Source organism: Gymnoscopelus braueri (genome assembly GCF_963280865.1).
Source record: "Gymnoscopelus braueri genome assembly, chromosome: 8".
Lineage (NCBI taxonomy): Eukaryota > Metazoa > Chordata > Actinopteri > Myctophiformes > Myctophidae > Gymnoscopelus > Gymnoscopelus braueri.
Window position 1 is genome coordinate 33381662 of NC_137609.1, and position 14696 is coordinate 33396357.

Genomic DNA, 14696 nt, shown 5'->3' on the forward strand with positions numbered 1-14696 from the left:
AGTTTCATGGTCCTACATCCTATAGGTTTTAAGCTATTGAGCAAAATTGCACTTGAAAATTCACCAAAATTAAACAAAATGAAATTTTACCAAACTAATTGCTGTAGTATGACTCTGGGGAGTCCCCTAGTGGTGATAAGGAGTTTCATGGTCCTACATCTCATAAGTGTTAAGCTATTGAGCAAAGTTCCACATAAAAATCACTAGAGTACATAAAAATTCACCAAAATTAAACGAAATGAAATTTGACCGAACTAATTGCTGTAGTATGACTCTGGGGAGCCCCCTAGTGGTGATAAGGAGTTTCATGGTCCTACATCTCATAAGTGTTTAGCTATTGAGCAAAGTTCCACATAAAAATCACTAGATTACATAAAAAATCACCAAAATTAAACGAAATGAAATTTGACCGAACTAATTGCTGTAGTATGACTCTGGGGAGCCCCCTAGTGGTGATAAGGAGTTTCATGGTCCTACATCTCATAAGTGTTTAGCTATTGAGCAAAGTTCCACATAAAAATCAATAGATTACATAAAGATTCACCAAAATTAAACAAATTGAAATTTTACCAAACTAATTGCTGTAGTATGACTCTGGGGAGCCCCCTAGTGGTGATAAGGAGTTTCATGGTCCTACATCTCATAAGTGTTTAGCTATTGAGCAAAGTTCCACATAAAAATCAATAGATTACATAAAGATTCACCAAAATTAAACAAATTGAAATTTTACCAAACTAATTGCTGTAGTATGACTCTGGGGAGCCCCCTAGTGGTGATAAGGAGTTTCATGGTCCTACATCTCATAAGTGTTTAGCTATTGAGCAAAGTTCCACATAAAAATCAATAGATTACATAAAGATTCACCAAAATTAAACAAATTGAAATTTTACCAAACTAATTGCTGTAGTATGACCTGGGAGAGCCCCCTAGTGGTGATATGGATTTTCATGGTCCTACATCTCATAAGTGTTTAGCTATTGAGCAAAGTTCCACATAAAAATCAATAGATTACATAAAGATTCACCAAAATTAAACAAATTGAAATTTTACCAAACTAATTGCTGTAGTATGACTCTGAGGAGCCCCCTAGAGGTGATATGGAGTTATATGGTCCTACATCCTATAGGTTTTAAGCTATTGAGCAAAATTGCACTATAAAATTCACCAAAATTAAACGAAATGAAATTTGACCGAACTAATTGCTGTAGTATGACTCTGGGGAGCCCCCTAGTGGTGATATGGAGTTTCAGGGTTCTACATCCCATAAGTGTTAAGCTATTGAGCAAAATTCCTCATAAAAATCACTAAATTACATAAGAATTCACCAAAATTAAAAAATAAAAAAAAACGTACCAAACTAATTGCTGTAGTATGACTCTGTGGAGCCCCCTAGTGGTGGAATAGAATTTCATGGTCCTACTTCTCATAAGTGTTAAGCTATTGACCAAAATTGCACATAAAAATTCACCAAAATTGAACAAATTGAAAATGTAACAAACTAATTGCTGTAGTATGACATCGGGGAGCCCCTTAGTATTCATAGGGATTTTCATGATCCTACACTTCATAAATGGTAAGCTATTGAGCAAAATTCCTCTTAAAAATTCACCAAAAGTAATTAAATCATTTATTTTATTAAATAAATGTTGTAGTACAACCATAAGTGTGCCATCGATGTGTGGTGTAAATTTGGTGATGATACTTTGCCTATAAATAAAGTTATTGATTTTTTTCACTTTGGGTGTTGCACTTTGTAGACGGTCCCTAGCGAATCTGTTGCGAATCCGTGAATCTCGTTCTATCTTTACTCAACCGTCAAAATTGTATTCCAGCCGTACGCTGCTGGCTAAAGACCTGCCACAATTAAAATGGACAAAAAGCCAATAAAAAAAGAGAATACAATTATAAGCGTTCTGGCTAGGGCTGGTAGCACGTTATCTTTTGTGAGATCATCAATAAATGTCTTCTTGCATAACGTCGATGCAATGCCAGTAATTAATTACTTTGTTGATTTGGTGCTGAAATGTTGAAACATGCTGAAAAGTCATGAGTGAGTCATGTGTGTCAACAGTGTCACTAAAAGCCGAACCGAAGGACATTTATTGTAAAATAGTACCACTATTGGAAAACTGTTAATAAAGTAGGCCTACTCAATGAAAAAAAAATAATACATATATATATATATGCTTTAAACCACTGGTTATTATGAGCTACTTTCTGTTAATAAAATCCGTGCAGGTGATTATTTTTCTATGCAAGTGGGCCTGAGCTTATTAGCTTAATGTTTCTCATTGCTTAATTTGTTATTGTTTTTAAATGTGCAAATGAACATAAAAATAAAATAAAATCTTAACTTATATCTGACCGATTTGTCAAGTAAAATAAACTGGTCAAACCCATTTGTGTTTTACACCTCAGGGGCTGTAGTGTTTCAACCTTTTCTGTACAATCTTCAATTAAATGCAGTTCAAAATAGATAATCATATGAAAAAGGTGTGTACTTGGGCTACTTAAAACAATAAAAAAAGAAATGAGCCAGAGTACCAGCCCTGTGGAAGCAAGAGGTTTTGTTGGATCAGACAGGTGTTATCCTTTCTGCACGTCTGTTATATTAGTAACGTCAGCCACAGTGTTGGACAAAGAGGTATTTTGAGTCCAGTCTTAACCAATCATGTTCAAATACAGCTTGGGACTTTGGCTAGATAGTGTTATTGTTATGCTATGTTGAGGAATTGAATACAGGACTTTGTGTGTTATCCTTTTAGCCCAAATGTCTTGACTCTACCTCGTGCTGTTTACATTTCTGTCTAATAAAGTATTCAATCAGTCAACAGTGGTAAAAGTACACAGAAAAATCCTCACTGATAGTTTAACTCTGAGAGTGTACACAACCAAAAGACCCGTAGACTGGAGTTACAACAGGTCTCCGTTTTTATGAATGTTACACAGACGGACATCTTATCATGTCTATTGTCTACCCATATGGCCGTTCAGGATGCATTATCCCCCAGTCTATACATTCTGTCTGTCTGCCTTAGAGCCTAGAGGCAATGAATGGCTCACACAGAGTCACAAGACTGATTGGGCAAATGTGATTGAGTTAGACCGTGAGTGTGTGCTGCATCATTCTCTGTCCTGTTTTTCAATTGTTTGCTTGTAATGTTGATCACTTACAGAATTCAACGCTCACGATTCTACCAGTTGCCTTAGATTAGAATGTCATTGTAATGTCCGCAATTTAATTGTAAATCCACGTGTTTGTGTGGCGTGTCTCTCTCCAGGAGGATGTATCCATCCCGTGTCAAAGGGTTCTGGTGACTGGTGCCACGGGCCTGCTAGGCCGGGCCGTCTACAAGGAGTTCCACAACAACAACTGGCATACTCTCGGGACGGGCTACCAGCGTGCCCGACCCAGGTTTCTCCGCTGTAACTTGTTGGACGAGGATGCAGTCAAAGCTGTCATACAGGACTTCCAGGTAGGGTGTCTGTCTATGCCGTAACGTACTGGATAAAGATATCGTTAGGGGTGTCAAACAGGACACGTACGTGTGTGTGTGTGTTATTGCTGAACGATATTGCATTGTAAAAGATCGACATTGCGGTAGTTAATTTTTTTGCAATATGTTTTGCAAAAAAGCAGAAGTTACGTAATTTCACCAAACATATGCAGATCTGCATATCTAAACTTTATCATCTCCATTTGGATATAATTCATCACTAGCAATCATTATGGTGAGAGGGGAAATGCGTAAAGCGGTTATTTAATACTCTAGACACCTCTGACATACATGTTTGTTGACATACAGGACACCTCTATGAACAAAGAAGGTGCATGCAAGACCAATTACCAAAAGTCATTAAGTGTTATTTATCAGATATAATGTAATGTTTTTCTTTCAGATTAGTCATGAAAAATTTGAACCTTGCTCTTTTTCTTTCCCGTCAAGAGGTAAAAGTGTTTCAGTACAATGTGACTGATTGGACCAATCTGTGTTAGCTACATTGCATCCTTATTGCCCCTGTTGCATATGAGCATGTTGCAATGTCGATGTTGAAACAATATATTGTGCAGCCTGTGTATGTGTGTGTGCATGCGCACTTGCAAATGCCCATCTCTGAAACAAACTGGCCATTGCTACACCGATGCTGTAATGCCCGATTTATATTTGGTTGCACACCGGGTCACGCACCAAAAAAAAGGAATAATATAATAATATTTTCTGTCTCCATTTGTTTATCTCATTACCAGCAATTTACTTTATGACAGATGACCAGAATTCATCCTATGAATTCTATGCCAAATATGTAATGGGATTAGAAATGTTATTGCCTCCACCAAGGACATACAGTTTTTGCTACAGTGTCTGTCTGTTAGTAGGATATCTCAAACAATGAGCACATTTTCACAAAACATGGTCCTGGGCCCACGCTGGGCAAGGCCTAGCCGGTTGAGTGTCTAAACGGAAGTACCGGAATTTTTGCGGAAGTACCTCCCAAGGAAATGACGTTGACGCTTTACAAATCTGTTTACATTCTCTGTGAATGAAACGAGTGTTTTGATTGGTCGAAAAAGATAGTTTCCGGGGGAAATGCGTACGAAGGAAGTTCCGCCCCTATAGACACTCTCTGCTTTAGGTCGTGACCAGGCTTTTCTCTTCGCAGATGAGTAAGGCTGGGAACGAGGCTATCCTGGGCCAAGGAAGACGTGATGAACTTTTCATGCCGATTGGCCGAAAGGGACATGACCTTTTCACAAAAATGCATATAAGTTCTGAATAAATTAACCTAACAGCTTTGCTTTGAAAAAAGGTTTATTGTGGACCCAGGAAGAATTAATTAACTGGTCACACAGTTTCGTTGTCAACCTCCAGAGGCTAACCCCCTCTGCCATCTGTGCTCTTCTGGTTTTGATAAGTCATTTACAAAAAGGTATCTCTCGCTTTCTATTTCCATTGTAAATCTATCAGCCAGATGTGATTGTCCACTGTGCTGCAGAGAGGAGACCAGACGTGGTTGAACGACACACTGAGGCAGCTGTCAACCTTAACGTCCACGCCACGGGCACGCTTGCCAAGGAGGCAGGTGGGTAAAGCTCTTTCATGATCCCTCTCTCCCTTTTATTGCGTCTGTCTTGTTTTTGTAATTATCCTCTCTGAACATGGAATTAACCACTTCATACTTTGATAACTGGACTAAAATATATATTTTGTGTGTACGCACATAGCATCAAACCCTGGAATATTCCTGATCTACATCAGTACTGACTATGTGTTTGATGGCCGTAACCCCCCTTATGGAGAGGATGATGCACCAAACCCACTCAATATCTATGGCAAAAGCAAACTGGAGGGTGAGAGGGAGACACTCCGACACTGCCCAGGTAAATGTCTGCATATCTCTGCATTCCAAACAATGCTCTGTATCTAAACCATGTTGGTTCACCTGACTGTCAGTTTGTGTTCTACCGTGTATAGTACTACAGAATCAACATGGTATGGGGAAAAGCTAGTTAACCTGCTTACATCGACCAAGTAAAAATGTTGCCCCTTGTTTTGGAAATAACCAGGGTGTAAGTTCTAGAATTAGTTATTTAAATTTGTGGTTAATCAGTCCTAAGTGACTTATTTCCAAACATATAAACATCTACCCGCTAAGAGGAAACGTGCAAAAACACGCACATCCCAGACCTACTAGGCAGGGTGCTGGATCAAAAAAGGATTCACCTTGTAAGAACAATACAATCTGCACACCAAGTTAGCTCCATTTTGCAAAGATTTATTTGTAGAGTGAGTGAAGTTTCGAGCACCAAGCTCTTCCTCAGACTTCTGAGTTGAGTACAGAGTCGTCAGCTTACTTACATGCACTGTGACCCAGCACACCTGTTATCATTTATCATCAATTCAAAATTATATCTTACATTGACATACATATACACACATTTTTGCATTTACCAAAAAAAGATCACAAATGGAGTGTATACATAAAACACACTATTGCCTGACATTTCTTTTACAAATATCAATCACAGGGCCCTGAGCGCAGACGCTGATTGGCTTTTCCACTTTTTGATTTCTGCAAAACGCCCTCCCAGCGCTTGGGGCCAGACCTGTCTGCAGAAGACACATGATAATGTGAATTTACGCGACGGGGATGGTTTACCAGGCTAACATTCACATCCTGCTGCTATTATTCATTCTGTTTAAGGGTGCATTCTAGGGTTGAGATGATCACCAGTTACGACATCTCTGCCAATGTCAAGGTGATTGAGTGTACATGGCAGTCTCAGAGAAGTCTCTCTTTCTGATAGACAGCTTGTAGAGCTTGTAGCCAATTGTAGAAACACCTGCCAATAGGAAATAACATGGCATGTTAAAACGACTGGCGATTGATTTCGATGTCTTCATTTGTATGTGTGTGTGCGTGCGTGTGTAGGTGCAGCCATCCTTCGTGTACCTATCCTCTATGGAGAGGTGGAGCGTGTGTCAGAGAGTGCTGTGACGGTGTTGTGGGAGCGAGTCCAGGAGGGGGCAGCAGAGAGCTGCACACTGGACCACTGCCAGCAGAGGTTTCCAACTGATGTCAGAGATGTGGCTGCAGTCTGTAGGAAGCTAGCGGAGAGGCGGCTACAGGTGGCTGTTTGTCATTCGTCTGTGTCTCTGCCTGTTTCCCTGTCTTTAGCAAACTAGCCGAGGGAAGATTGCATGAACCTGTATTATCTGTCAGCATGTTCCTGCCTGTCTTAACACATTGGCTGCCAATTATTTCAGATTTTTAGCTGTTGCCTGCCAGAGATTTTTCATTGAAAAAAAAAAGTACTCAGGAGCCGAGATACAGAATTTTTTAGTTTTAAGTTAACAAGGAAGTGGATAGGAGTTTAAATCTTCGATAAATCATATCTCCTTGGTCTTTGGGTAAAAAAACAAGAAAAGAACAAAAAAAAAAGAACGCAGATCTGCGTCTTTGGCAGCCAGGCGAGAAATTAATTGGAACGCAGATATGCGTCTTTGGCAGCCAATGTGTTAAGTATATGATGCAACCAGCTGCAAATAAGTAAATAAAGATAAACAAGTGCCACCAACACAAATGCTCACAAATAGAAATAGCGACTGTCCATCACCGAGAAGCATAATAAGCATGCAGAAAATAAGTAAATAAAGATTTGCCTTCCTTTGATGCGAACTGTGAAGAACAATGTTTCAAACATTGCATCCTCCAAAAGTAAATATGTATTTAACTATGTAAGCCATACATGTATTGTATGGGCCTCATTAGCCTCGGACTTTGCCCCTCACGTTTTTTATGCGAGAGCTTCTGGGAACTCAGATTAGCCTCGGACAAGACTGACAGATTTTCTTCATCGATTTTGACATTTATATAATCTCTGTCGTTCTCGATCGACCACCTCCAATATACACAGAGCTCTGTGTTTAATGGCCTTACCTCTCCATTATGTACAAATATAAAGTGCTTACCCTCAAGCCACAGATGTTGCCCATCAAATTGGATCTTCATTTCAATTGTATTTATTTAAAGCCAAATCATAACAAAAGCCATCTCATGACACTTTACATATCTAGCTGGTCAAGAAGACCATACTCCTACCCAACAATTCCCCCATGAGCAAGCACTTGACGATGGCAGCAAGGAAAAACTCCTGGCTGCCGTCGAGGGACCGAGAGAGAACAATAATAAGCAGTTAAAGGTGTGTGTGAAGTCATCAGGAGATGGGCTCATGGTCCCAGGATAACCTGTGAAGAGCTAGTCAGATATTTTCTTGAGCTAGGTAGGAAATATTCAAGAATCAGCTGGAGCCAATGCACCCTGCTGCACATAAATATAGCGTGTATACTTAACATTAGTTGGCCACCAGTCTGTAAAACCCTGGTATCTAGCGAGTATCAAACCCTTTGTCATCAGTATGATGAAGCAACCGGATCTCACACAACTTAGTATACATTGCACGGACTGTCATTCTGTGCATAGCCGCCTCGCATCTCCTCCATTGACTAAACCATTTCGGAGGCGCGCAGTCTCAAGCGAACTGGAGCCATGTGAGGGACCACCGAGTGAGCTAAAGCGAACGAGTTGTCGTCCCGAATGTTGCAACGTTCGCTTGAGCCTGCTCAATTTGAGTTGTATACCGATAGGCACAGAATCGTAAATCATGTTGTGGGGACTGCTCTGCTTCCGGGTTGCAACCGGTTACGCCCACCGTGGGACTCGCTGTACATATGCATGGATTTTCTGGTTTTCTAGGCAGCTATGCACAGAATGACGTGCACTGTGTCCGTGCAATGTATACAAAGTTGTGTGAGATCAGGCTGGATAAAGAGACAGATTTTAAGACGAAGCTATCTGGGGAATGATACCACTGGTCCTTTGTTTCCTGGGTGACTTCCTGAAAGGGACATGGGTCTTTGTCGTATTCTTATCTCTCTCTCTCTCTCTAGGATCCATCTATCCGTGGAATTTTCCACTACTCGGCTAAAGAACAGATGACCAAATATGAGATGACCGTTGCCATTGCCCAGGCTTTCAACTTACCCAGTAATCATCTTATACCGGTAAGTGCACACCCCCTTACAGACTGCACACTATACTAATATACTGCACTGTATAAACAGTACACACTAGACAAACACCATTGCACACGCATTATTCATCATGCTACACACCGCTCTCCTCTGTTCAGTGCATGGTGTCTTATACAGTACCAGTGGTTCTAATCCATGAAGAGAACCTTATTAAACATATTATTTGTCTTGGCTTTTAAATAAAAAATGGTATGATAAACTGTTTTGATGATTCCTTGTATTTCTACCCCCTTGTGTCTTGCCTTGATCCCTGCCTCTTCAACGTTTCTCGTCTCTCCTCTCCATCCCCCACCTCTCCCCTCTCTAGCTGACGGAGCAGCCAGCAGGTGCAGGGGCCCAGCGGCCGCAAAACGCCCAGTTGGAGTGCTCCCGACTTGAGCTGCTAGGACTTAGTGTGCAGCCTCGACCCTTCCGGGCCGCCATCACTGACTGCCTCTGGCCTTTCCTCTCCGACAAACGCTGGAGACAGACGGTCTTTCATTGAGGGGGCGATAGCGAGAGGTGTGGGGAGAAGGAGAAGGGAACGTGGTAGGAGTGGATATTGCCATGGGAGGGTGTGATACCTGGTTTATACTTAGTCGCGTGCCAGTGTCGTGCAACGGAAATAGACGATCTGCTATTTCTGGTGCGCGACGCCTGCACACAACTATGTATAACTTACATTAGCCTTTATGTTGAGAGAGAGAGAGAGAGAGATATCGTTGTTACATTTTTCAAGAAAGAGATGTAGCCTGCAGAAAGTAGATGACCCACCATCTTCCATCTTCCACGGACCTAAGCCAATTGGTTTTGACCAATTGACTTCCCTTCACTTTCCTGGTCCTGTATCCACTGTGGACCTGGACCTGCTTTGTATCTGTTGTTAAGGTGCCCACACACTGTACGATATCGGCCGTCTCGGTGTCATAGCAGATGAAGTTTCCACATGGTAGCATAAACTTGGTCAAATCGTTCGTTGTAAGCATCTTGGGTCATTCAATGTGACCGGGTCGAAGGCGGCTGTCTACGAGCCATTGTAGGCTACAACGGACAGCCACCAACATTAAAGTAATAAAAGTAAAAGAAAGTTTGTATGTGTTGGAAACTGCTACCGTGTCTAACTGCTGGTAATAATAATATCAACAACAATAATAATAAAACTCCTTTGGGAGTATTTTTGTCACTATACATTTGCATTTACCTATAATTAATACAGCATCATGTGTCATGCTCAGGGACACATAGACTGGGCAGACCAGAGGGCGAACCGGTGGAACCCATGGCTGCCTCGTCTATGCAGATTCATGAAAAATGGCTGTAGATATTATCAGCTCCCTTTGGAGAATTGCCAACCCCATGTTGTCCTCTCCTGCCAAGTCGAGACCAAATATTCATCCTTTCTTTTTTTTTTCTCGAAATAAAACATTGCCCATGGTCAATTGGTCACATAATGTGACGGGTAGACTCAGTTCAACTCATGCATTCCGACAAGGTGGATAATCACAATGTTACCTTTTTCCCATGTGTGGAATGACCGTATAAGATGGCCAAAATCATGCAGTGTGAAAGCACCAGTTATTTTTTTGTGTTTGTACTTTGTTGGAGGTGAGCCTTTGCCTTGCAAAAGTATTCAGACAGCTTGAGTGTGATCATTTACTTGCACTTATTAGCATGAAACTTGCTGAGCATGTTCATGCTCCCTGGAGGTTGTACCCTACTGATTACACTGACTCCATGGCTTTAAACCAAAAGGCATTTTGTAGCCTTTTTTGTGGTACTTTACTTGAAAGCTTGATTCCGTTTTTTTCAATATGTGCTAATCCTTGAGAGAATATGAACATATGGTACCCCCCCATCCTGATGCAATGTTATGAGAGCTCCTGTTTCAAGGGGAGATAAGGAGACCAAGGGCTCTACATTGCGTTTATTTTAGAACCCTAGTCTCCTAAGTGATGGACAGGAAGTTTACACCTGTGCCACCTGAGCGATGCAGGATGGTGTTATTTGAGGTACAGAAGTGAAGATTTGGGGAATTGGTCAAGGTCTGAATACTATCGCAAGGCACTGCATTGCTTTTGATCGTATTCCCTTCTGTCGTTCTACTGTAGCACAGACACTGGATCATTGTATTGTCTAGCTGTCAGTATGTCTGCACTTGGCTCAAGTCGGCGCCTCCGGCGAAAACAAGCGCTCCCTTAACGCCTCGCCTCCTACGAAAACAATAATAGCCATCTGTACATAGAGACCGATGTTATTTTTACCCGCTTAGCGAAAGCTGCGGGTCTATGAAGAGGCAGACCTACGACTCATCATTCGACAAATTTGCATTCGACAGATTTGTTCAACAGATTTGCGTCATTGGCTGTCGTTTAAGCCAATGGGATACTTTCCCATACTCTGAACGGGCGGCCTCGTCCTCCCAAGCTATGGGACTATGCAGTCCTCCGAGCGCTAGCCGAATTTGGCTAATAGTTAGCTTGTATGATGTTACTAACTAACTGTTTTTAGCCAAGCGCGCTAATGTCCGCTCCCCATTAGTTATCGACGCAATTCGCGTTATTACTCTCGTAATTTTCATGTATTGTACATCCCAAAATAAAATGTATTAACCATGTTATGGTGCTGTAATGACTTTATATTTTCTCAACATAATACTGTCTTTCACACGGGCCTTGGAAAAGAGGATCACTTCCGCCATTTTCTTCTTCGTTGGTCTAAACAATGACACGGTTGCCAGATTTTGAGAGAAAAATAAGCAACCAGGTCAATGAAAACAAGCCCAAAGACTTAAGTGACTACATGAGCACTTTAAACCTATATGCATCGGCTATTTGATAATAGACGACTTGGCAATAGCCGATCTACAAGCTCACAACAAAATAATAACAAATAACAAGCAACTACCTACATTTACAAGCAACTTCACAGAAAACAAGGTCGCTTGTAATTAGTATACATGGCAACACTAGTACGAGTACTTTTCCCACCACTGTTGCTGTTTTTAACATGACTGCCCTGTTTACAAATGAATGAATACACACTACAACCAAGGTTACTGTAGCAACATTTTTCATGTAAGGTATGACGCTAAAATCAGCTGCATTTTATCAGAAAAAAGCAGATCTACAAGCTCACAACGCATCGCCGCCTTGTGAGCTTGTAGATCTGCTATTTTTTATTATGACGTTTTATTGAATACTTCATTTACAAAAGACATTAATGAAACCAAATGGACCCATTTGGGTTTTTCTTTCATGTAAGCCAGTAGTGAAAAGGGCAAACTTGCAGTTATGCATTACAACTCAAGCCTAGCTGTTTCAAACAGTGAAATCAAGTTGTGAGCTTCACTTTTATAAAGGGTTAGGGTTACATTGCAGTATTGATACTTTTACTTAAGTAAAACATTACAGTACTTTTTCCACCACTGTTGATGTTTTTAACATGACTGCCCTTACGCTACCTGTATTCTATGGACTCACTTCGTTTATTGTGAAAATAGTTTCTTTCTTTCATACATAAATGAATACTAACTGGTCACCACCGGTCTTTTGTCCAGGAACAATGCATACAACACTATCAACCAGTCCTCCTGGGTGTGTGTGTGTGTGTGTGTCTTCATTTTTGTTGTTCATACATTTCTAAGTGAAACACTGTAGTTTTGACTTGGGTAAGGGTAGGCTACATTATGAAGTAACTATATCAGCTGGTGAAAATAGCAGATCTGTGAGATTGTAGATCAATTATTTTCACTATCATTGATATTGTACACACACACACACACACACACACACACACACACACACACACTTTATATTGGTAGCCAACCAATGAACCTCTGTGGAGTTATTTTTGTTGCATTCGAATGGCTGAGATTTTATTTTAATGACAACTTTTACATTTTGTGCTGCACATTGGGGCAAAAATAGCCTGCCGCAAGCGGGTATATTATGACTTTGTCATTTCTTGTTCCAATATGGCAGTGAGACACCAATGGTCTTCTCAGCTGATCTCATCCCTCTTCAGTAGTGACAGTGATGTTACCAAACCAGGATGTGAATAAGTGAGAATGCTCTCAATGGTGCCCCCTGTAGAACGTGATCATAGCCGGGATGGGGAGCTGCACCTTCTTTAATCGGCGTAGGAAGTGAAGGTGCTGTTGGGCCTTCTTCATAACAGCCGTGGTGGTGTCTCTGGTGGGGTCAGCTCATCTGTCAGATCAATCCCCAGGAACTGGGTGCTGTGGACTGGACTCTCTCCACCTCAGAGCCATTGATGGTCAGTGGGAGATGGTGCTGGTAGTCTCGTGTAGCCAGACAACTATTCCACCATCTCTGAATGCTATATATATAAACCCATTAAGACCTGGAACGCATCTGTGTCTTTTTAGATTTCCTTGGCTATTCAAAAATAGCAGATATACAAGCTCATAGCGCGGCACTTGTGCCGCGCTATGAGCTTGTAGATCTGCTATTTTTGAAAAATCTTTAAACATTCTTTTTTAGAGAATTTTCAAAAAACTGTTAAGATTTAGAAAACCTTTTTAAGAATCGCCTCAGGTATTAATGGGTTAACAGCCCTGTTAAAACTGGTAACGCCCACCTATAGAACAAACATGGGTACAGTCTCCTTCTACAGCACTGCCCCCAACTGTGGAATGCCCCGACGCCATCCCTGACCCATTGACTGTACACGTGCGGTTTTACATTTCTGTCTAATCAAATATTCAATCAATCAATGTAGTATGACAGAAGCATTTGAAAATTGTGGGAGGCAATAGTCTGGCTCGTGAGACTACGGTGCCAGTGACCAGACCTCCTAAAGTCTATTACCATCTCCTTAGTCTTGTCGGTGTTGAAGGCAAGATTGTGTGTTGCGCACCATGATGCCAATTGCTCCACCTCTTTCCTGTACGCCGACTCATTGTTGCTGGTATTAAGGCCAACAAAGGTGGTATCATCCGCGAACTTGACATGGTTGGTGTTAAAACTGGCAGAGCAGTCATGTGTCAGTTGTATGAACAGGCTCAGTGCGCGCACGCTTGTGGTGATCCTGTGCTCGTTATGATCGTGTCAGATGTTATTTTGCCTACTCTTGACAGCGTGCCGACACTCTGTCGGAAAGTCCCAAGATCCACCTGCACATCCCTGCATCCACCCAGCAGCAACAGCTTTTCAATTAGCTGTTTTGGCAAGATTGTGTTAAATGCCGAGCTTAAGTCAATCAACAAGATCCTGGCGTAGGTGTTCTTTTTCTCCAGGTGTGAGAGTGTGAGGTAGCGCAGAGTGGAGATGGCATCCTCCGTGGACCACTTCTCCCTATAAGTGAACTGCAACGGGTCCAGATCAATCAAGAGGCATGATTTGATGTGTGTCAACACCATCTGCTCAAAACACACACATAGCTATGGGTGTCAGGGCTACTGGGCGCTAATGATTCATGGTGGATGGATTTGGCTTCTTGGGCAAAGGTATAATGGTGCATGCACTTTTTAGACAGGTGGGCACTCTGGCTTGACAGAGCGAGATGTTTGTTTGTGTGAAGACCTCTTTCAATTGCTCAGCACAGCCCTTCAGCACACAACCTGGGATAAGATCTGGACCAGCAGCCTTCTGTGGGTTACTCACTGATTATTTGTTATGTTTTGGTTATTTGAACCAACAACCCTGTGTTTATGAAACAGCAATTCATCTCCTGCATCACAGATACATGGACGATGTTTGTGACAATTAATTACATAGCTCCATAGGATACATCTTTGGATACATCTTTAAATAAAGTGGAACGTAAGTGTAACGATACATTTTTTAAGTGGAACACAAAATAATGACATTTTTGAAGTGGAACGACACATCTTTGAAGTGGAACGTGACATGTCTGAAGTGGAACTCAGCATGTTTGAACTGTAACGATACTGACATGACATTATAGGCAACTCTCCTATCAGGAGAAGGCACGCTCAACTCAAGGGGAAGTCTTGAGGTGTGGTCTCTTGCAGTTTAAGTGAGTGCAGGTATTCATAGTCACTATATATAGTCACTTGACTGATATGATACTGACATGCTGAGAGAAAGTGGGGCGGGTGTGCGTGCACACTTTCTGCATGGTGAAAAATCATTGTTTAAT

General features: G+C 41.5%; 1 protein-coding gene across 2 annotated transcripts in view; it reads left to right on the top strand.

The window, feature by feature from the left end:
* Positions 1 to 11126, top strand: part of mat2b (methionine adenosyltransferase 2 non-catalytic beta subunit methionine) — a 29994-nt gene extending 18868 nt beyond the window's left edge. For both annotated transcript variants that reach the window (XM_080435757.1, XM_080435756.1), the window contains exons 2-7: positions 3282 to 3476; positions 4968 to 5082; positions 5225 to 5380; positions 6433 to 6629; positions 8451 to 8564; positions 8902 to 11126. In XM_080435757.1, the coding sequence (XP_080291883.1) occupies positions 3282 to 3476; positions 4968 to 5082; positions 5225 to 5380; positions 6433 to 6629; positions 8451 to 8564; positions 8902 to 9078 (954 nt within the window). In that variant the 3' untranslated portion in view covers positions 9079 to 11126. The remainder of the gene's footprint in view (positions 1 to 3281; positions 3477 to 4967; positions 5083 to 5224; positions 5381 to 6432; positions 6630 to 8450; positions 8565 to 8901) is intronic.
* The last annotated feature ends 3570 nt before the right edge of the window (positions 11127 to 14696 follow it).